The sequence below is a fragment of the Balaenoptera musculus genome, chromosome 11 (assembly GCF_009873245.2).
Source record: "Balaenoptera musculus isolate JJ_BM4_2016_0621 chromosome 11, mBalMus1.pri.v3, whole genome shotgun sequence".
NCBI lineage: Eukaryota > Metazoa > Chordata > Mammalia > Artiodactyla > Balaenopteridae > Balaenoptera > Balaenoptera musculus.
The window spans coordinates 72,085,026-72,110,289 of NC_045795.1; the positions used below are offsets into that span (position 1 = coordinate 72,085,026).

At 35.2% G+C, this 25,264-nt stretch overlaps 1 protein-coding gene across 1 annotated transcript in view; it reads right to left on the reverse strand.

Moving 5' to 3' along the window:
* Positions 1-25,264, reverse strand: part of DNAH12 (dynein axonemal heavy chain 12) — a 235,027-nt gene that overhangs the window by 27,081 nt on the left and 182,682 nt on the right. Inside the window, exons 57-63 of the mRNA XM_036869723.1 lie at positions 17,652-17,866; positions 16,759-16,951; positions 15,259-15,451; positions 11,203-11,375; positions 5,706-5,846; positions 1,096-1,254; positions 758-902 (exon numbers count right to left, since the gene is read on the reverse strand). Of these exons, the coding sequence (XP_036725618.1) occupies positions 758-902; positions 1,096-1,254; positions 5,706-5,846; positions 11,203-11,375; positions 15,259-15,451; positions 16,759-16,951; positions 17,652-17,866 (1,219 nt within the window). The remainder of the gene's footprint in view (positions 1-757; positions 903-1,095; positions 1,255-5,705; positions 5,847-11,202; positions 11,376-15,258; positions 15,452-16,758; positions 16,952-17,651; positions 17,867-25,264) is intronic.

The window sequence follows — 25,264 nt, forward strand, 5'->3', positions numbered from 1 at the left end:
CAAAAATAGGTCACTGGCTAGATTTGGCCCAGAGGTGTTGTTTGCTAACCCTGAACTAGCAGAACAAAAGTCAACAATCTTTAAAGGAAGATGACAAAATCAAAATCATAAACAATGTCCAGCATCCAAACATTACTGGGCATGCCAGGATGTGGGAAAATATAATCTATAACCAAGAGTAAAATCAGTCAATAGAAACAGATCCAGAAATGATCCAGGAATCAGCAGTCAAGGATTTAAAAACAGTTATTATAACTGTTTTCAAGTATTTAAAGAAAAATATAAACAGAATGAAAAGAGAAATAGAATATATAAAAAAGAACAAAATGAATGTTCTGTAAATGAAATATACAGTTGCCGAAACAAAAATTAATTGGATGGAATTAATAACAGATTAGACACTACAAAAGAAGAAATCACCAAATTTAAAGATAGCAATAGAAACTGTCCAAACTGAAGTACAGTGATACAAAGGATTTTAAAATAATTAACAGAGTATCAGTCACCTATGGTATAATATCAAGCAGTCTAATGTATATTTAATTGGAATCATGGGAAAAAAATATTTGAAGAAATAATGGCCAAAGTTTTTCTCAAGTTGAGGAAAACTATAAACCTACAGATTCAAGGAACTCCATGAACCCATGTGAGCATCTGAAATAAAAGTTAAAGTACCAAATAACAATAAGTTTAAACCTAATACTTCATAAAAATGGCAAATTATCTAGGTTCCAAATAGAACACATTTGTCTTTTACCTTATCAGGTCTTAAGCACCGAAGAATTATGATTTTCTGTAGTTCATTTAGCCTCGTATCCATTGGTGCTGGAAATTTAGCATTGTGTGGCTCTTTACTATTGTAGATCTCCCGCCATTCAGCTATATTGTCACAAAAATGATTCCTAATGGAAAGAGAAGCTTAATGATTATCCTTTCATTGGGAAAAAATTTTAAAAAGAGATTGTTGAATGAGGAGATGAATCAGGACAGCTATAGAACTATTTTTTAAAAATCACTAGATTAAATTAAAAAATCACTAGATTACAAATATACCCATCACTATTCAGTGCTAAGTCATTGTGTTTAAACAATTACCTGAGTCCTTTGAATGCAGGAAATTCACTTGCACGACAGATTTCCTCCCAGCTTTTATCCTGTAGCCAAGTTGGATCAGGATTTTTCTCAGAACTCTTAAGACTTACACCTCCAGTTAAAAGAAACATCAGTTCCTGGTATTCAATCTCTTTCTTTGCCCTGTGTTCCCAAAATAAGGACTGTTGTAAATTGTTGTTTCAAAATTGAATGAAGTCAATTTCTGCTTATATAGCCTGGATAAAACAATCAGAACTGACCTACCCTACTGCTATAAACAACTAGAAACTGGGAAAAAAATAAAAGAAACAATTGTTTTTAGAAATTATAATAGCTAGTGCAGGATTGTGGTCCATGAAAAAAAGGGAGACAAGGTGATCCCCATGATTGCCTCAGCTAACCGCCTGGAGGCACTTTTCAGACTACAAAGCATGAGGGTAATCAAATCAGAATCTAGGAGTACTGCTGAGTTGAAGAGACAGAGATCAGAGTTAGGGAAGGCTAAGGTGGCTGGAATTTGTGGGCAGAGTACCAGAAGGGAGGGAGATACATGGGCGAGGAGCTCCAGAAATCTGCATACAAATCCTCTTGATTCTATTGCTAAATGCTGAGTTATGTATGAGTAGGGTAAAACCCCAGGGGGCCAGACGAAGAATACCTGGGGAGCTGCAAACTAAGTAGCTACCAGAGCTCACACAGGACTGAATATATGAGTTATTGCCAACTACAGTTGAATCTTTATTGAACACCAGAGGAATTCAGTGGTGACACTGGAGATACTTTAGTAGTGAAGCTAACCTAGCTGTAGAATAATGTCTACTCTAAAACTGTCATAAGAAATCTTAAAAATAAGACTTGAAGAGATCAAACGAATTCAGTATAATTTAAGTACCTGCAAAAGTAAAGTCTAGTGCTCTTTAAAGGAATAAAAAAAAAAAAAGACCCAGCACTTACCAATGTAAAATTCACAACATCCATAACAGGAGAAAAGTCAGTACATAGATACGATGTAGAAGTGATAGAGATGATATAACAAGCAGATAAGAATGTTAAAAGAGCTATTATAAACATGCTGAAGGAGTGAAAGCGAAACATGAACATAATGAAGAGAGAAGTGGGCAAAATAAAAAATAACCAAATGAAACTTCTAGAGATAAAAAATTAAAATCTGAAAGAAAAATTCACTGACTTTTTCTCAGATTTACAGAAATTGAAAGTATGCATTACCAGTAGACCTACACTATAAGAAATGTTCAAGGAAATTTCATGTAGATGGAAATTTGAATCAACAAAAAAGAATAAAGAGCATCAGAAATGGTAACTAGTAGATAAACATAAAAGCCATTTTTTTGTTACTTATGTCTCTTTTAAAAGTAATTGACTATTTATAGCAAAATAACAATGTGCTGTGGGCTTTATAACATATATACAAGTAAAATGTATGACAATAAAACAAAAGCTATGAGGGGAAAGATAAAAGTATATTGTTTTCAGTTCTTATATATATATGAAGTAGTATAATTTTACCTGAAGATAGACTATAATAAGTTCAAAGGTATACTATAACCCTAAACAAATCACTAAAATAATAAAACATAAAATTATAGCTAATAAGCCAACAAAGGAGATAAAATGGAATCATAATAATACTCAATTTAAAGAAAAATAGATTTATAGAGACGTGGATGAACCTAGAGACTGTCATACAGAGTGAAGTAAGTCAGAAAGAGAAAAAGAAATATTGTATATTAATATATATATGTAGAATCTAGAAAAATGGTACAGATGAACCAGTTTGCAAGGCAGAAATAGACACACAGGCGTAGAGAACAAATGTATGGACACCAAGGGGGGAAGGGGGATGGGATGAATTGGGAGATTGGGATTGACATGTATACATTAATATCCATAAAACAGATAACTAATGAGAACCTGTTATGCAAATAAATAAATAAAAATAAATAAAACCCACAGGTTAAAAAAATAAATAAAACAGACACTAAGTTCCCAAAAAAAAAAGAAAAAAGAAAAATAGAAAATGAGGAAACATGCCACAAAGAACAGATGGGCAAAACAGAAAATAAATCATAAGATGGTAGATTTAAACATAACTCTATCTATTATCTCATTAAATGTAAATAGTCTAAACAATTTCATTAAAGGTAGTGATTATCAGATTGAATAAAACAAGTAAGGCCTAATTACATGCTGTCTATAGACACAGTTTAAATATAAAACAAATAGGTTAAAAGTAAAAGTATGGAAAAATATATACCATGCTAACACTATTCAAAAGAAAGCTGGAGGGGCTACAATAATATCATACAAAGGGGATTTCAGAGCAATAAGTATTACCAGGGATTTTAAAAAGTCAAGTCAATTTATTAAGAGGACATAACAGTCCTAAACATTTATACATCTAATAACAGAGCATCAAAACACAAAGTAATATTGATAGAACTGCAAAGAGAAGTCTCTATAGTTAGAGATTCCAACTCTCTCTATATAACTGAACAAGTAGATAGAAAATCAATAAAGATACAGGAGATATATGGACCATCTTGACCTCCTTGACATTTTAGAACATTCCACCCAAGAACAGCAAAATACACATTCTTTCCAAGAGCACATAGAACATTTACAAAGATGGATCATATTCTGGGCCATCTAATGTCTCATTCATAAAATTTCTGGAATAGTAATAACTATAGAGACAGAAAGCAGATCAGTATTACCTGGGGCTGGAAGTAAGAGCAGGAATTGACTAAACTGGCAAAAGGAAGCTTCTGGGGATGATGGAAGTGTTCTAAAACTGGATTTTGGTGATGGTTGCACAATTATATAAATGTACTAAAAATCATCTAACTGTATTCTTACAATGGGGGAATTGCATAATGTGGCAATTATACCTAATAAAGCTGAAAAAAAGAGGATATCTCTATTGAGTGACTTCCATTTATATTAATAGAAAAAGGTGCAAAAGAACATTTACAGTGTATTCCCTTTGTGTAAGAAAGGAAAATAAGAAAAACATAAACAAATTTATATAAACACACACACACACTTCACAAAAATCTACTCGAAATGGATCACAGACCTAAATGTAAAATGCGAAACTATAAAATTCCTAGAAGATAACATAGGAAAAAATCTAGGAGGCTTTAGGTATGGCAAGAACTTTTTAGAAACAACACCAAAGGCACGATCCATGAAAAAAAGAATTGATAAGGTGGACTTCATTAAAATTTAAAACATTTGCTCTGCAAAAGACAGAGAATAAGAAGGCAAGCTACACACTAGGAGAAAATATTTCCCAAAGATGCATCTGATAATGGACTGTCATCCAACTCAACAACAAAAGATGAACAACCAAACTGATTAATAAGTGGACAAAAGACCTAACAGATGCCTCACCAAAAAAGATATAAAGATACCAAATAAGCAAATGAAAATATTTTCAATATTATATATCATTAGCGAATTGCAAATTAAAACAAGATTACACTACGCATCTATTAGAATGGTGAAATCCAGAACACTGACAAGACCAAATGCTGGCAAGGTTGTGAAGCAACAGGAACTCTCATTCATTGCTGGTAGAATGCAATGGATTAAGGAATGTAAACTATATGCTTGTTGGGCCTCTTCTGGGATCTGTGATGCAGAATGGGTTTAGACTTTCACTTAGGACCCATTTTCAAAGTAATTTTCACAGAGAAAATATTAGTCAAGAAGGAAAATTTTTTAATATTTTAGTGGTCCCATGAGTGAGAAAATAAAGGTGCTCCTTCAGCACCTTCCCCTGCCCAATATGTTCTGGCCCCTGAGTTTTTGCTTTTTCCAGAGTGTGGGTCAGTTTCAACATTCAGGACGCCAAGGACCATAAGGCAAGATTCCTAAAAATGCTGAGGTGCTGCATGGAATCTCTTGGAAGACAGTTTCTTATAAAACTAAACATACTCTTACCCATGATCCAGCAATCACACTTCTTAGTATTTAACCAAATAAGTTAAAAACTTATGTGCACACAAAAACCTGCAGTTTTATTCATACTTTTCAAAACTTGCAAGCAAACAAGATGTCCTCCAGTAGGTGAATATATAAACTACAGTACATCCAGACAATGAAATATTACTCAGTGCTAAAAAGAAATGAACAATCAAGCCATGAAAAGACATAGAAGAATCTTAAATGCATATTATTAAGTGAAAAAAGCCAATCTAAAAACTCTATTTCTTTCTTTTTTTTTTTTTGGCCACGCCACACGGCTTGCAGGATCTTAGTTCCCTGACTAGGCTGGCGGTGAAAGCGCCAAGTCCTAAGCGCTGGACTGCCAGGGAATTCCCTGAAAACTCTTATTTCTTGATCTGAGTGGTACTTATGCAGATTTTTGCTTTGTACGAATTTACCAAACTGTACCTGAACATTTTGTGAGCTTTTCTGTATGATCCAAATTTTAAAAATCAAACATCAAAACACCAATACTACTATAGAGAAATGTACAAGTAAAATCATGAATTATGCAGAGCTAAAACATGATATCCTTCTATGAGAAGCCATTGATTAGGTTTTCCAGGCAAGTTTTTAAAATAAAGAAAAAGCAAGTAACTTACAAAAGAAGACTGGCACATAATAAAAAAGAAAACAATAGCTTGTCCTTCTCAAACAGTGATCGGCATATATTACAATATAAGTTGTATGTGAAGTGGTCATTTAAATATCGTAGGCGTTTTTCCAAAATTTTGGATTTGTTACTGAAAGGTTAAAAAAAAGGAAAATATATTGAGTCAAGTAAAACTAAGAAAAAATAAGTAACATATGGATTAACATACAAGTTGTTTTTATTTTATCACAATAACCACTGTTAAAAATATGAAACTACACACACACACACACGTGTGCATATATTGGGTTCACCAAAAAGTTCATTCAGGAAAAATCCGAACGAACTTTTTGGCCAGCCCAATAAAAATGGTGACATCTGAGTAAGCTCTCTGGATTGTACCAGTGTGAACTTCCTGGTTGTGATATTGTACTATTGTTATATAAGATATTATCGTTGGAAGGGAACCCTCATGCACTATTGGTGGGAATGTAAATTGGTACATAGTCCCACTGTGAAAAACAGTATGGGGGTTTCTCAAAAACATAAAAATAGAACTACCATACAATCCAGCAATGCCACTTCTGGGTTTTACCCCCCACAAAACTCCAAAAACACTAATTCAAAAAGATATATGCACCCTATGTTTACTGCAGCATTATTATTTTTTTAATTGAAGTATAGTTGATTTACAATATTGTGTACATTTCAGGTGTACAGCACAGCGATTCAGTTATACATTTATATATATACATATAAATCTATATATTCTTTTTCAGATTCTTTTCCCTTATAGGTTATTACATAATATTGAGTATAGTTCCCTGTGTTGTAGAGTATGTCCTTGTTGGTTATCTATTTTATACATAGTAGTGTGTATATGTTAATCCCAGTCTCCTAATATATCCCTCCCCCGACTCCTGTTTTCCCCTTTGGTAACCATAAATTTGTTTTCTGTGTCTGTCTCTTTCTGTTTTGGAAATAAGTTCATTCGTGTCTTTTTCTTTTTCTTTTAGATTCCACATACAAGCGATGTCATATTTGTCTTTCTCAGTCTGTAATACTTCACTTAGTATGAGAATCTCTAGGTCCATCCATGTTGCTGCAAATGGCATTACTTCATTCTTTTTTTTTTTTTTTTTTTAATTTTATTTATTTATTTATGGCTGTGCTGGGTCTTCGTTTCTGTGCGAGGGCTTTCTCCAGTTGCGGCAAGCGGGGGCCACTCTTCATCGCGGTGCGCGGGCCTCCCACTGTCGCGGCCTCTCCCGTTGCGGAGCACAGGCTCCAGACGCGCACGCTCAGTAGTTGTGGCTCACGGGCCCAGCCGCTCCGCGGCATGTGGGATCTTCCCAGACCGGGGCACGAACCCGTGTCCCCTGCATTGGCAGGCGGATTCCTAACCACTGCGCCACCAGGGAAGCCCTACTTCATTCTTTTTTATGGCTGAGTAATATTCCACTGTACATATATACCACAACTTTTTTTTCCTCTCTTCTTTTTATTAATGTAGTATATCATATTGATTGATTTTTTTTAACATCTTTATTGGAGTATAATTGCTTTACAATGGTGTGTTAGTTTCTGCTTTATAACAAAGTGAATCAGCTACACATATACATATATCACCATATCTCCTCCCTCTTGTGTCTCCCTCCCATCCTCCCTATCCCACCTCTCTAGGTGGTCACAAAGCACTGAGCTGATTATCTTTTCAAATTATGGTTTTCTCTGGATATATGCCCAGGAGTGGGATTGCAGGATCATACAGTAGTTCTATTTTAAGTTTTTTAAGGAACCTCCATACTGTTCTCCATAGTGGCTGTACCAGTTTACATTCCCACCAACAGTGTAAGAGGGTTCCTTTTTCTCCACACCCTCTCTAGCATTTATTATTTGTAGACTTTTTGATGATGGCCATTCTAACTGGTGTGAGATGATACCTCATTGTAGTTTTGATCTGCATTTCTCTAATAATTAGCGATGCTGAGCATCTTTTCATGTGCCTTTTGGCCATCTGTGTGTCTTCTTTGGAGAAATGTCTATTTAGGTCTTCTGCCCATTTTTTGATTGGAATTTAAGTGTCCATCAATAGATGACTGAATAAAGAAGATGTGGTATATATACACAATATATACTTAGCCATTAAAAAAGAAAATTTGCCATTTGCAACAACATGGAAGGAACTAGAGTGTATATGCTAAGTGAAATAAGTCAGAGAAAAATATTGTATGATCTCACTTATATGTAGAATCTAAAAAACAAAACAAATGAACAAACAAAACAACACAGAAACAGATTTATAGATACAGAGAGCAAACTGGTGGTTGCCAGAGGGGACGGGGTGGGGGCCATATAGGTGAAGGGGATTAAGAGGTACAAATTTCCAGTCAGAAAATAAATCAGACATGGGATGCAACATAGCATAAGGAATATAGTCAATAATATTGTAATACTTTTGTATGGTGACAGATGGTTACTAGACTTATTGTCGTGATCATTTCTTAATGTATTTAAATGTTGACTCACCATGTTGTACACCTGAGACTAACATAATATTGTATATCAACTACACTTCAACTGAAATAAAAAAGATGTAAGAACTGGAGAAACTGGGTAAAGGGTACATGGGACCTCCCTGTACAGTTTTTTGCGTGTGCAACTTCGTATGAAGCTATATGTTAAAAATGGGGTATAATTCTATGAGAAAATGAAATATGGTTTACACCATCTCTTTATTTTCAAAATTCTAAATTTCTTATTGTACTCCCAAATGACTGAAAACAATCAGTTAATTAAAAAGCACCTACTGAATATCTATTAGGGTGAGAATCTAAGCTGGGGAGGGAACTGTAAGAGATACAGAATTATGAAACATTTACCTGCCTCAAAGAAGCATAAAATCTAGATCAAGATCCATATGTTAAAAAAAAAATGAAAAGAAAACATATGGACAAAAGTGATTACTTCTGGATGGGTTATGACTAATATTTATTTTCTTCTTTATACTCTTACATGCTTAAAACTTTTGCAATAAGAATACGTTGCTGGGGCTTCCCTGGTGGCGCAGTGGTTGAGAATCTGCCTGCCAATGCAGGGGACACGGGTTCGAGCCCTGGTCTGGGAGGATCCCACGTGCCGCGGAGCAACTGGGCCCGTGAGTCACAATTGCTGAGCCTGCGTGTCTGGAGCCTGTGCTCCACAAGAGAGGCCGCGACAGTGAGAGGCCCGCGCACCGCGATGAAGAGTGGCCCCCACTTGCCACAACTAGAGAAAGCCCTCGCACAGAAACGAAGACCCAACACAGCCATAAATAAATAAATAAATAAATAATAAAAATTAAAAAAAAAAAAAGAATACGTTGCTTTCATTTTTTTAGTTCAATTTTTTCAGTAATACTTATGGGAATCTAAGACGATACACCCATTCTAGGAAAGTTTAGCAGTTACTTAAAAAAAAATAAACAAGCAACTACGACATGACCCAGCAACTGCACTCTTGGGCATTTATCTTGGAGAAATGAAAACTTATGTTCACACAAAAACCTGTCCATGCATTTTGTAGCAATTTTATTTGTAAAAGCCAAAACCTGGAAATAACCCAGATGTCCTGTAACAAGTGAATGATCAAACAAACTGTAGTACATCAATATCATTAAATACCTCTCAGCAATAAAAAGGAGTAAACAACCTAAATGAATCCCCAGAGAATTATACTGGGTGAAAAAAAGCCAATTCCCAAAAGTTACATAGTGTATGATTCCATTTATATAACATTCTTGAAGTGACAAAAGTATAGAAATGGAGAACAGATTAGTGGTTGCCAAGGGTTAAGGTCAGGGTGAGAATGGGAGGAAGGTGAGTATGGCTATAAAAGGGCAACATGGGTATCCTTGTGGTGATGAAAGTACTCTGTATCTTGACTGTGTCAACATCAATATTCTGGTTGTGATATTGTACTACAGCTTCTCAAGATGTCACCATTGAGGAAACTGCATAAAGAGTACACGGGATCGCTGCATTTTTTCTTATAATTGCATGTGAATCTACAATTATCTCAAAATTAAAAGTTTAATTTTTAAAAAGTAATACTTGGATCCATGGGAATGGGATGGAAGGGGAGGGGGTAGTGACACTTCTCTGAGCAGACCTTCTGTATGGGATTTACTTTTGGAGTCATATTGATGGCTTACGTACTCAAAAATATAATATAATTAAAATCAACAAGGAAAAGGGGAAAACTCTAAAATGAAATATAAAAATAAACAAATTACCCTAACTGTATTTCACATGAATAACAAACATCACCATACTAAAGGAGGAAAAACAAACCCAAGTAACTTTTGAATATATAGTTTTTTGCGTATAAAAACGAAAAGACTGTAAGTTTCTGTGTGAATACATGTATCCAATTCTCTTTAGTATATACCCAAGAATTGCTAGATTTGCTGGAAATACTGGATCATATGGCAAATCTATGTTTAATATTTTGAGGAACTTCTAAAAATGTTTCCAAAGTGGATGCATTATTTTACAATCCCACCAGCAGTGTATGAGGGTTCTGATGACTTCACATCCTCGACACTTGTTATTGACATTTACGTCAATTCTTCGACTTGAACATCCTACATCATGTAGGGTATGTTAATTCAAATTCCAAATCCCAACTGGGAAAGCTTAGGGATTTCAATCACTCAGGAAAGATTGTTCTACCAAGAGCCCATGTAGAACACATATGCTAGGCTCAAATCATATTTTTATTCTACTTAACAAGTTACTAAATACCAGATATTGTTAAAAAATACTCTATAAATATTATCTTTTTAATTCTCATAACAACTCTTAAAGGTAGGTATTATTATTATCCCTATTTTATAGATAAGAAAAATTGAGGCTATTACAGAAAAGTTAGCTGACTTGCCTGTATTCATGCAGCTATTATGTGGCAGAACTGAAATTTAATCCCTTACTGCAGTCTAACTCCAAAATCTGTGTACATTCAGCAATTGGTTAAAGTGAAAATATCTAGCAAATGATTAGAAATGTGGGGCTGAAATTTTTTAGAGACCTCAAGGCTGGAGAAAGATATATTGGAGCTGCTAGCAAAGATAGGTCGTGTGTTTTATCAAAATATTTAAAAGAGAGGGGCAAAAAGACCTAAAGCTAATCCCTCTATGCCTAAATCTTGAGTAGAACTGAAACAAAACTTAAAATAGAAATGAGGCCTGCTTGCTTGCTTTTTCCTTCCTTCCTCCCTTCCTCCCATCCTTCTTTCCTTCTCTCTTCCCCTTCCTTCCCTCCCTTCTTCCTTCCTTCCTTCCTTCCTTCCTTCCTTCCTTCCTTCCTTCCTTCCTTCCTTCCTTCCTTCCTTCACTTTTCCCATATTTTGTAATGTTTTATAGTGAATATGTATTATATAAACAGTAAGAAAAATAATTATATATTTTAAATGGAAAGGATGGTGAAAATCCAACCTAGGGAGCATGAATGAAGCTAGAGAATGTTTACCTGTCATGAATAGAGTTGATATAAAGGTTCACAAACCAGACGAGAGAGTACTGGTACATGGGATCAATGTTAGCCAGGTCTGCAATGCTAAAGAATAATACTGATGAATGCTTAGCAATAGGTCTATAGCCTTCTCGAGACTCCGCTATTTTGAGTTCTGTTTTTTCTGCAATCTAGAAGAAGAGAAAAATCAAGATTAAGAAATAGGAGATGTTTTAATTATGTACTTTTCATATAATGAAATTTATATTAAAAATATCCCCTAACTTAATGACAAAATTATACAGGCATAGTTTACATCAAAGAGCTTTACTATGCTAAAATCTATAAAAAAAGAAAGGGAGGGACTACCCTGGTGGTCCAGTGGTAAAGAATCTGCCTTCCAATGCAGGGGACACTGGTTCGATCCCTGGTCCGGGAACTAAGGTCCCACATGCCGCAGGGCAACTAAGCCCGTGCACCACAACTACTGAGCCTGTGCACCTCAACTAGAGAGCCTGCATGCCGCAAACTACAGAGCCCACGTGCTCTGGAGCCCGCGGGCCACAACTAGAGAAGAGAAAAAAAACCCCGCACGACACAACTAGAGAGACGCCCATGTGCTGCAATCAAGAGCCCATGCATTGCAACTAAAGTTCCCACATGCCTCAGCGAAGCTCCTGCATGCTGCAACTAAGACCCGACACAGCCAAAAAAAAAAAAGTCTAAAAAAGAAAGAAAGGGAAAGGAAGGAAGGAAAGAACTAGGGAGAGAGGGAAGAGGATGAAGACAGGGTGGAAAGAAGGGAGGTAAAAGAAAGAAAAATATCTTTACAGATTGAAGGTGTAACTACCCACCAATCATCTCTTTCTTATTTGAGGAATACAAAACTGTCAATCTTTGCTAATTCTTTGCCTTCATCTGACATGTATCTATTATTGTCACTCATCCTCTTTTATTTTAATAGGTCAGAGATAGAGAGAGAGGGAGATGGAGAGAGAGACAGCAAGTGTGCATGTGTGTATGGTTTAAGGTGTCAACATGCGTACCAGAACCCAGCACAAAATCTGGCAAAGTAGGAATTCAGAAATATTTGTTGGCTGATGGTTTGATACATTAAGAATACCTTTTTTCAGTGAAATTCTCAAATTCTTAACTTTTCTGGGCTTAATAGGGGTATAGATATTTAACCCCAAACGAAAAAATTTCTCCAAGATAACAGCCCTTCAAATGACAACTCAATCTGATAGGTTGATATTCTATAGGAAAAACATGTAGAGCATTTTTCCAACCCTCTCTCCCATCTTTGGAAATGCTATCCATAGACTCTGTTGAATAAATGTGCCTATATAGCCATGTTTATATTGAATGATCCTGTTTGTAGCTGATTCAATCAGGTGGGAGGGATAGAACCAGACCCAAAATAAGCTAATTAATTTTCCCTCCAGAGAATGAGAACTTTAGGAGCATCAAAAACCAAAATCAGGTGGTACTTGGCCTTAGTGCTAAAAGGTAATGGTATCAGAGTTGGTTTCTATGTGCAAGATAAACATACGAAGGAACAGTACAAAAGTTTTACAGAAAAAATTGGTCTCCGGATGGAGCAGAAAGAAGCACATATGAGGACGACACAACCTTAGAGAAAGGGAGAGACAAAGAGCATAGGAACTTAATGCTTTCCATTAATTCCTGAGGCCTGTATGTACTTCCTATAATTGGGAAAATAAAATATCCCCTTGTATATTTTTTATTTAAGCTAATTTGAGTAGGTTTCTGTTCCTTGCAAGCAAACTTTCCCCCAAATTACAATGTAGCTACAATTAAAAGTAAGGTTTGAACCTCAATCTTGACTATAAGTAAAACAAAGTTATCAACAATGTAAATTAATGACATTTTTACAAAAGAAAGCATAATCTTGGTATTCTCATTTAAACCTCCTGTTATTTAACCTTTAATTTTTTCAGCTAAATGCCATTTACCATTAATGGCAACAGTAAGCAAAAATATTTAGCAAATATTGTTATTATTTTTAAAGAGTAAATAATAATTTAACTCAGGTTCCAAGGCTTAATCTGCAGTGTATTTATAAATATTGTTATATTTATATATACTTGGCTGCTTAGTATGAAACGCTAAACTCAAGACATACAGATTTTTGATTAATTACAATTAATGGCCTAAAATCAAAGGACAAGACATTTTCTAACAAATAAACATTGTGAGCATACGATGTTAAAAGAGGAGAATTTATTATTTGTAAAAATTTCCTGGGCTGTGCTATTTATATATATTATACTTTCCAAGAATCCACAAGACTAAACTTCAATCAAGACAACTTTTGCGGGGAGGGAAGGCTTTGAAACTTATAGAACAAATTCTTTTTTTAAAAAATATTTATTTATTTAATTGCACAGGGTCTTAGTTGTGGCATGTGAACTCTTAGTTGCAGCATGCATGTGGGATCTAGTTCCCTGACCAGGGATCGAACCCAGGCCCCCTGCATTGGGAGTGTGGAGTCTTATCCACTGCGCCACCAGGGAAGTCCAGAACAAATTCTTAAAGTTTTGCTTGTGTTTGTTTAATCTTATGGGTTGGGATAAAAGGGAAAAGCAGGTTTTAGACTATGTGGGAACACTTTGCTCTGAAGATGGTTTTTCTTATATCTGGGTGGGTGGGTGGATAGAAGTCAGGGCCAGATACAGAGCATGTTTTGAATCAAAATATATAGTGAATTCTAAATTATGTTTGTAATGATCAATGAGACCCAAGTCAAAAAGACATTATGATTAAATTTCTCTCTTTTTGTAAGATGAAGTATTTGAACCAATAAATATTGATATCTACTTTCCTCTTTGAGTCTAATGGGAAATAAGCTGATAAATGCTTCCTGTCTTTTCTTCCCTTTGAAAAAACACTGTGGTGAGAGGAAAATGCGGAATTGGTTCTGCTCTGATGAACATTAATTGGTAAGGCAGACATTATAGAATATCTCAGCCATGGTCCCCAGATGGGAGGCTACCACAGCATATTACTCTAAGACACTACTCCTTTCCGCTCTCCTGAAATGAAAAACAAAAACACAAAACAAAACAGTACACCTGGCTAGAGAGAGTCATTACCATCACATTCACATAAAACTAAACCCATCCCAAGGGGAAAGGTGCCTAGACCTTTTGGAAATCCTCTACCCCAAAACTGGGGTGCATGGGGTAGGGTGCAAACAGAAGGATGCTGAGCAATTAGTGAAATGCCTATTTAGGTTTCTTTTTATTTTTTAATTACGCCAATATTAAGATGTGTTTAATTCATTGGGTGGGCCAAGGAGGATTGAAAGGCCTGAAAATCAGTAAAGTTAGCCTACTAAAGTCATTCTGTATTATCATTTCATTGTGTGAACTTGGGCCTTAACTACTTTTTCTGGGCCCTACTTTTCTCAACTATGAAATGCTAAAGATGACAAATAGCTAAGGCTTCTTCCACCCATAACACTGTAGGATTATATTTTTTAAAAGATGCAATATAAAAATACCATTTAGCTGTGTTAGATGAATTTGCAATAAGTACACTATTGTATGTGTCTTCCTTCCTCTACCTGCCACTCCCAACTCTCATACCTCTCTCCCAGACAAAAGACAAGGCAATGTCAGAAGATCATCCTTATTAGTTCCTAGAACCACTTACTGTCCAATTAACCAGCAATTACCTTCACATATCTTAAGTTCCAACCAGGAATAGAGGCAAGCCATATTCTCAAACTTAAGTTTTAGGTCAAGAGTCAATTAAAATTTGAATGAACCTTACTAGCTTACCCTACCTACGCAATAATAAAAAGTATGTTTAAAATTTTTTTCATTCCAAATTTATTTCTTCTGTGTATAGGTGCCACATAGATGACGCCAGGTTTTGAATGATTCAACAGTATAAGATAGTCTCTTATGAGTTTAAAATTAGTTTCTATCTTTTGGTATTTTATGAATTCTTTTCCTCTTCCCATAAGCCTAGTATAGCACTTTCCTTAGGGAGCGGGAGTGCATTGGACTCTTAAGAATCTAAAAATTTCTAGGATTCTTTTTTCACCTGTTGTTTCTTTGTTATCTCATTGGACATCAATTTAGCGGAGTCTAAGACTTTAATTGTACTTTCATCTTCTAAAATGTTCCCTTCTGAAGATGATAATGTTTCTAAAATTTTTTTCTCTATATCTTTTAGCTGTTTCTTATTAGCTGCAGACTGAAGAATAAGAGCATTTCGTTCCTCTTCTAATTCTGGTCTAAAAAGATAAAAACATTTAGTCTAAATTTGTAGTATTTTATCCAAATATTAGATATCACAATTTTGTAGACAGTTAAGTAATTTTGTAGACATATAATACAAATTAAGATAATTAATCTTTTTATCCCAACCTAAGGAAAAAAATACTCCCATGAAAATAATAATTTGAGAAATTCAAGCAAAAAAAAGCATTAATTACATATATGTAAAATGTGGCAATAACATATACTACAGTAAGTCTAAGAATATGTTAAATTTATCCATATGGCTTAGCTCGTTGTGTGAGAATAAGAACTGGAAAAGAAACTCAGAATATGAGACTTCTTATCTATTCCTTGGCTTAATCACATTCAGTCCCATTTTCATCATCTCTTCTACAACAGGAGACAGAAAAGATGACTCATCCTACAACTGGCTCTTCAAGTAAAAGACAAAACTCGCACTTATATCTTAACCATGAAGGTATGAAACTTCAAAATAACATAATTCACCATGTTATAGAATATGTTATGACATAGTTCTGTCTTGGATACTGCGCAAGTGGGATAAATATTGAAAATAACAAAAGTACTTCATGGTACATATTTTCACTTATAATTTGATTTCATGTAATAGACTACTTGATAGTGTTATATTAAGCTTCAAGTGGAATCAAAGATTTCCTTCAGGAAGCAATTCTTTACTAGTAGCCCTTCTAGGTATCATAATATTTTTTCTCATTTAAAAAATATTACATGCTGGTAATGGAAAAATACATAAAGTATGAAGAAAATAATAAGAATTACCCATAATCTTACCACTCCTAAGGATTATCACTGTCAGTATTCTGGTGTATTCTTTCTCAATGTTTTTTTGGTGTATATGGATATCCATTCATGCATTAACTTTTTAAAAACAAATATTACCCCTACCATATATAGGTTTGTATCCTGCTTTTTCATTCTTGTCCTAAGTATTTTCTTATTTCATTAATATCCTGTATATGTCTTTGAACACATTTCTGATTTTGTCTGTAGCATACATTCTTAGGGATGAAATTTTTTGGCTCAAACAGTCAGATACAAGTCAGAAGTCATAGCATATCACCTGAATCCTGCTACCCATACTAAAAGCCCAATATAACATGGTTGGTTTTTAACTTACTTGTTATAGAATGGCTATTTTAAAGAATTAAATACTTATTTAATTTATAATGACAAAATATAAAATTTTGACAAGGTTTCAAAATAATCACATAACAAAAGTATTAATGGCCTACAAATATTCCTCTCTAGACCCCCTGGAAGTATCTAAAAAAACACATACCTCTCCTTTGCAACAACAATACCTAGTAATTGATCTTCAAGTCCTTCTGGAGTTATCATGAAATTGAGCAAAGATAGCTTTGTAGCCAGCTCTGGCATATAGTGTGGATTCCTCAGCTTTGTGGTGATATAAAACTTGAAATCAAAGGAATACTCAATAATGACCTCACCAAGTCTGATGCAATCAATGCCACCTGTATTTCAGAAAAAAAATGCAGAATAAATAAGCCAAAGTTACATAGCCCATCCCCCCTATGTTAAAGCCCTTCCTAGGTTACAAGTAAAAAGTCATAAAGTAATTTCAAATAGAATACAGGTGTTGTAAAAGTCACATATAACACTGAGGCAAGTACGCAATTATACAGCAGGACTCATTAATTCTGGGGTACTATGAGACATTTTCTCTGGTTGTCATGGAGCCTTCTAAATCAAGATTCCTTTTGATCTTACTTCTTCCATTACTTTTCAATAATGATTCCAAAATTATTTATATATTACTAAAGCTCTTAAAAGTACTAGTTTGACAGAGATAAAATTTTTATAAGCAGAAAGATATAAGGTGGGCAACGTTTACCTAAAGTCAACTCTGGTCCACATTAACCACTACTATTCATAGTAATGGACTTTGTGTGGTCTTTGGTCACAAGATAAAGGAATTTCAGGCTGGCTTCAACTTCATGTTCTCTACTGAACAACAGTCTAGGTAACAGTGATTAAGGCAATGAAGGTATTTACTTTAGAATATCTGATACTTGTTCCAAATTTCCTTTCATGCATAACAATGACACAGAAGTTCTGCGTTAACATTATTATTAAGATATGTAGTGGTTTTCTTGCCTCAGAGATAATCCAATCACCTTTCAGTTCTACCAACTAATATCAATTGATTTCTACCTTGTTTAAAAGTTTGTCTAAGTAGTAAAGGCTCCAAAGATGGATCCAGTTCTTCACCAACATTTTCTAATAGAAGTGGAGTTCCAAACTGAATACAGTTTTCCAGTGTTCTCATATAGTCTGAATCTGATAGCTTAATAACACTAAGCTGATTTTCCTTCTCAGAGTTTTTGATCCATTTATTGGCTTGACCCTGGGGGTCAATCATTAAAGGCCTAGAATATAATAAGAAATATTCTGAAGGGAATAAATAGATGTTGAGATTTCTTTAAAATTATATAATTTACATAATAAACATCACCATCAATCTGTACAAATACAAAGTGTTTCATGTACATTATCAGGATTAATCTTCACAAAAGTCCTGTGAGAAAAAAGTGAAAAGGAGTTTTATTCTCATTTATTTTTGAAGTGAAGAAATTCAGTCTCAGGGAGTACTTTGCCCAAGGTTCTAAGGTTAAAAAACTAGTTCAATGTCAGAAGTAGGACAAAGAGCTGTGCTTTTTCCAACATAACATACTGTTTTCACGGTAATTTTAATACATGTCATCTGTTAACATAATATAAAAAATAATCCTACGTATTTGATAAAAATTTAAAATAAGAGATCCACTAGCCTATAACGGATTTCCTTAGGTTATGAGTAGAACCATAAACTAAGTTTCCAAGTTTAGTTTAGTATATATTTGAGATCTATTTAGCAATTTTCTCTATGTAAGTATGGTAAAGACTTTGTGTTTAAGAACATATGATTCATGGTTTCAGAGAATCAAAATATGATGTGCTTTCCTCTTCTTCAGTGATGATGCTGACTGTCTTAGGTTCCTTTTATATTCAGTACAGTGCATTAAATTATCTTTAAAAAATATTAGCACAGAAAGGGGAGTTTTCATTCCATGTCACTTTGGCTTTCCCATTCTCCTTCTGTTTCAACAGCTTCTAGGGATAAAAATCCCCTTTCCCTTTGCCTAAAAATAAGCTCTTTAATCAACTACTCCCAGATAACTTTGTTCTTTTATTTTCTTTCCTTTCCAAAAAACAAAACAATCCAATGCTAGCTGACTGGTTGTTTTCTTTCTCTGCTCAAACTGTGCTGAAATCCTATTGAAAGCGCAAAAAGTCCAGACACTAGTTAAAATTTACTTTTGCTATCACAGCAAACAGAGGAAAAGTGTTCTGGAAATGAGAAAGTTATTTTGCACACAATTGCTTAAAAGTTGTCTAGTAATTATACTAGATGCTTGTAGTACCTTTCAAGGCCCCGTTTAAAGGGACATTTTTTCTTCCTTATATATCCTTACTATTGGAAAAATATGGTATTTGTTCATTCCCCTGCAAAAAGTAACTATTTCTGTCAATTAAGATTTTTAATGCCTATTAATATTCTTGGTAAAACCTAAATCAATCAATGTTCTCAGTAATGCAATAATTAGAGATCCTGTTTATTCTAAAAGAAATCCAACTTCTACTTAATACAACTTTCTGTGAGTATTACAAATACAATTGGAAAATTGAGTTGTGTCCATCAGAGAAATAACGCCATGCCAAATTATTTGTATTCCATGTGTACCTGACTGTAGGTATGAAAGTAATGCTCATCTACATTTGAGATCCTTGGGCAGTCTGAAGGAAAAAGCATTATCAATCTACACTTCTGACAGAGGTAGTAATTTTGGGGAAAACAAAGCTTTGCTGTTAAGTAGCCAGTAGCCAGTGTTGTATTAGTAAACGATAATAAAGCAGAAGAGTAAGTATTTTCATTGTGGTTAAAAATTAAGCAAGGGGCTTCCCTGGTGGCACAGTGGTTAAGAATACTCCTGCCAATGCAGGGGACACAGGTTCGAACCCTGGTCTGGGAAGATCCCAAATGCCGCAGAGCAACTAAGCCCGTGTGCCACAACTGCTAAGCCTGTGCTCTGGAGCTCGCGAGTCACAACTATTGAGTCTGCGTGCCACAACTACTGAAGCCTGCGTGCCTAGAGCCCATGCTCTGCAAAGGGAAGGCCACCGCAATGAGAAGCCCACGCACCGCGAAGAGTGGCCCCCGCTCAACGCAACTAGAGAGGGCCCGCACGCAGCAACGAAGACCCAAAGCAAAAAAAAAAGAGTAAGCAAAGTCAGAATTTGAGATATAGACACTAAAATGAGGTATTTGAAGATGATAATTATTTTTAAAAACTAACATTTACTGAGCATGTATCATGTGCTAAGCACTTTTTCACAATGTTCCTATGAGGTAGGAGTTACTATTATCCCCATTTACAGATGGGGGACCTGAGGCAGTGAGAGGTGAAGAGGGTTACCAAAATCTCAAGATAGGGGCTTCCCTGGTGGTGCAGTGGTTGAGAATCTGCCTACCAATGCAGGGGACACGGGTTCGAGCCCTGGTCTGGGAGGATCCCACATGCCGCGGAGCAACTGGGCCCGTGCACCACAACTACTGAGCCTGCGCATCTGGAGCCTGTGCTCCGCAACAAGAGAGGCCGCGACAGTGAGAGGCCCGCGCACCGCGATGAAGAGTGGCCCCCACACACTGCACCTAGAGAAAGTCCTCGCACAGAAACGAAGAACCAACACAGCCAAAATAAATAAATAAATAAATAAATAAACAAAATAAATTAAAAAAAAAAAAAATCTCAAGATAGAAGGTGACAGAGGAAAATCTGACTCCAAATATCCTGATACCAGAGTCTGCACTACTCTCAACCACTGTAAAATATTAAAACAGACCAACCTTTAGAAATTATAAGCAAGCACAAAAAGCACTGATTAATAATCAACTATGGTTCCAGCAGCATAACTGTTAAATAACCTAGAAATCCTTCTGCTACCTAGTACTGGTGGATAAAATATGACATTTTAAAAATACACAGGTGACTTACATTTTAAATATACATACATACATACAGAAAAACACAGGTGCCAGAAACACAGACAAAGCTGAATTCCAGAACACTAGGTATGTGAGCTGAAATTAAAGCTAGCCTTGGGGAGAGTGTCAGTACTAATAACCTAAGGGCTCCTTGAGCCCATATGTGGCAGGAAGCTGAAACTGAGACCCTTGTATTAAGCTTAAACCCACAAAAGGCTTAGTGAAATAATAGGAAAAAATCCAACTCTATTCTTAAGGGGACAAGAAGGAAGTGTTCTGATTCCAGTCTCACCTCCAGCTTGGAAAAAGTCCCCTGAGAATCTGTAATCATGGGTTTATAGTTCATGCAGGTTCAAGGTGCAAGTTTATACTATGTACATGATACAGGAAACTCCAGCTGGGAAATTGACATATATTGAGCCAATAACACTCATGGGAATCCTAGAAGAAGTAAGGACAAAATACAAATTGCAGCTGGGGCAAGAGCAAAAGAAAAACTCAACCCCTGGAGGGGAGGTAGAAAAATGTCTTGGGCTAAAAACATTATACCTTTACCAACCTTTACTAAGTAGAAATCTCTTACTCTAGGAGAGGGGTGTGAAACTCCTGTTCAAGACCAACCAAGGTAGAATGCAGAACTTAGCTGTCATAGGAAAGAGGGGCAGAAAGGCTGAAAATGTCCTACTCCTAGGCCCCAGATGCACAGGACCTTCCTAAGACTAAGAATCTGAATAACAGAGAACTCACACTCTGCCCCCAAAACAACCTAACATGGAGTACCAAACAATAGCTACCTCTAGGGGAACAGCAAAAATAGAGAGAGACCCCCTCTGTGTCATGGGCATTCAGGAACAGTTGAAAGCTGAAGGTAAAATTCTGACACTGAGAAGAACACTCCAGAAAGCTACCCCTCATTCTCAGCATAGACCCATAGCTAGATTAAGTTGAAGCCTCTGGTCCCCTGAACTTTACCATAGTAACAACAAAACCCAAACGTAGTTCAATTGATGATTAGACTTACTCAAACCTCTGCACTAATGGTGAGATACAAGAAGAGGCATGACTATATCCAGGAGTTAATACCATTTACCTCAATCCCTACTGTTAGACCAATAATATCTGGCATTCAATCAAATATTATGAGATACTTAATTAAACAAGCAAGGAAAAAAACTTAAAACATTCTCAAAAGACAAAGAAACTAACAGAAACAGGCTCAAAGATGACACAAATGTTGGAAATATTAGATATGTATTTTTAAAATAACTGTGATTAAAATGTAAAAGAGCTAGTGAAAAAGGTGGACAACATGCCTCAAGAGGCGATCTTCAGCAGAGAGATGAACTATAAGAAAGAGTTAAATGGAAATAAAAACTATGTTAAATCTAAAGAATTTCTTTCATGGGTTGTGTAGACTCAACACAACTAAGGAGAGAGTCAGTTAATATAGTTATTAACTTGAAGATAGTTTTATAGAATTATCTAACGTGAAACTCAAAAAGAAAAAAGAGTGGTTAAAAGCAGAACAGGGCATTCAGTAGCTTTAGGACAATATCAAAAAGACTCACAAATGTAAGTTTTCTTACCAGAAAGAGAAGAGGGATAAAATGAAGTAGATCTGAGAAGCTCAGAAAACCTCAATCAGGAGAACTACTGAGATGAAAAGAGAAAGACAGACAGACAGACAGACAGACACACACACACACGCAACTAGATACATCACAATCAAACTGCTGGAAGCTAAAAATAGAAAAAAATTTGAAGGTTGTCAGAGGAAAAAAAAGACATTACAGAAAAAGGAATTAAAATTAGAGCAGACTTCTTATCAGAAACTATGCAGTCCAGGAACAATGGAGTGACATCTTTAAAGGAAAAAAGGAAAACCAAAAGAATCCAAAAAACTGTCAACTCAGAATTCTAAACCCAGCAAACAATATCTTTCAAAATGAAGATGAAATAAAGAAAAAAAGCTAAATGAATTAATTGTCAATAGACCTGTACTCAGGAAGTGCTGAAAAATATTTGTCAGGCAGAAGAAATATGAAAATAGATAGAAACATAAAGAAATGAAGAAGTCTAAGGGAATTCCCTGGCAGCCCAGTGGTTAGGACTTGGTTCATTCACTGCTGTGACCCAGGTTCAATCTCTAGTTGGGGAACTAAGATCTTGTAAGCCGTGCCACCACAAGGCCAAAAAAAAACAATCAAAAAGTCCAAAAACGGGAAAAAATGAACATAAACATAAAAGACATTTTTCTTATATTTAATCACCCTAACATAACTACTGTCTAGTAACAATGTATTGTGGGATTTATGACATATGAAAAATAAAATATACAATAACAGCACAATAAATAGGAGAGACATTGGAACTATACTGTTGAAAGATTCTTATACTATATGTGTAGCAATATATTGCTATCTGAAAGTATTCAGAAACTAAAGATGTATATTGTAAACTCTAGAGCAAACACTAAAAATAGGGAATATATAACCAACAAGCAAATAGTGGAGATAAAATGGAATCATAAAAAAATTCAATTAATCCAAAGCCAGGTGGAAAAAGAAGATAAAAGGAACAAAGAACAGATGAGACAAACAGAAAAGAACTTGTAAGACAGTAGATTTAAATCTAAATGTATCAATAATTCCATTAAGTATAAATGATCTAAATACTCTGATTACAAGTGAGAACTATATCAATTATATCTCTATTTTAAAAAATAGAAAAAAAGTCATGTAATCCCTCCCATTTAAAAGCTTCAAATGGTTGGTAATGTTCTGCATCTTGATTGTGGCAGGGATCATATGACCATAGGCCTTAATCAAAATTCATAAAACACTGCACCTAAAAAGGGTGAATTTTATTGTATATTTCATATCTCAATAAACCTGACATAAAATTAAAGAAAAAATAAAGTGAGGAGAAAAACAAAGACGTTTTCAGACCAATTCACAAGTCCTTACTAAACGAAAGACTGAAGGGACAAAGATAGCATTACAAATCAGTGAGGAAAGGAAGAATAACTCAATAAATGCTGCTGGGGTAAATGGTTATCATTATAAAATAAATAAAATTAGATCCTTACCTTTCATCACATCCAAAGATGCAAAAAGAAGCAAGCAAGAGGGTCCTAATTGTAAACTGCTTTCCCAGTTCACGACTCTTTTTCTGAGAACTATATTCTTGACCTACTCATGTGTGTTACTACAATGGCTTGGCCCCCAGCCATAGGTGACAAGACCTAGTATGGGTATTTGTCCCACACTAAACTAATCAGATTCTTCTCTCATGGGAATCTGAACTTGTACTTAATGGTTCTGGTTAATGTATATTATTCAACTGATGTGTTTTGTGAACTTAGGAACTAAGTCTTCATTAGGGAATGGCCATGTGTACAGAAGAACAGAATCAGCATATAATCAGAGATAGACTAATGAAGCAGCTGCACAGAGAAAAACACAGAAGATAGGTTCTACAGTGAGGGAGAGAAAGAGAGACAGAGGGAGAGACTGAGACTGATTGGGAGAGATACCAATTTTCACATTACAAAAGCCTGCTGGCCCACCTTTTCTCTGAGGTACACTTAAGATACTCTAAAGTGAGTAGCCAAAAGAGTGAACGTTAGTTACATTACTGGGTTCTGCTGTTAGGAGGCAGAGAGAAGAGATTAAGCCTCTGTGGTCACTTATAATGTCCAGAAGGATGATAGCCATAGATGAACACATTGGTCCCAACTGGCAAGAAGTGAAGTCTGGTCTATAAGGATGGAGACTCTTCCCTCAGAACTGACCCAGTCCATGACTTATTGACCAGCCAGTCCAAAAATAACAGGTAGAATGGAGTAACACCATTGAAATATTACTGTATTACAAGAGTCATCTTTCTGCCAGAAAATGACAGATTGTTTTCTTCAATTTACATACAATCCTGAAACCTCTGGTTTCCCTGGATTTCAGTTAAGCCTTATAGATATCCTAATAGCATTTTTGAACTGCAATTTAAAAAATCTGAATGGCCACCAAATGCATAGAAAAGAGTTCTAAAACAGAATACTCAGGGTCAAATACTCTGTTAAATAGAAATTTCCCTGCTTTACAAGAGAACACATTTTCTGGAATAGTTAATTAAACTTCCTCCGATTGTAATAAATTTTACTAATTGCCTAGAAGTTTCAACCTAAGGATGTTCACTCTCAAGTAAAATTTTGAGTGGATAAGCACTCAAAACACATACATCAATATTTCAGTAAAACGATACTATCAATATAAAGGAGACTTAGACGTCTTGAAGTATCTAGTAAGGTTTCCAAAGAATATAACAAACAATACCTCGAACTTTTAGAATGTAAGATTTCCTTGTATCTTTAATGTATCTTATATCCCAAAAGAAGACTGAAATTTCCATTACAGTTATAAAGGTAGCAAATGTGATACCCTATTCCACATTTCACTTAACATAATAAATAAGAACAAGGATTTGGAAGTTAAATTGCCTGGGTTCAAATTCTTACTCCACCATTTATTAGCTCAGTTATCTCACTAAATTTCAAATTACTAAATCACTCTGGGCCTCAGTCGTCTCATCTGTAAAATGGAATAACAAGAACTAACTCATAGGAATTTGTGAGGATATAAGGCACTTACAAAGTACCTCATGAATATAAGAACTCAATAGTATCTATCATAGTATATTTAACATAAGATCCCAAGAAAAGACTTAAATTAGATGACAACATGAC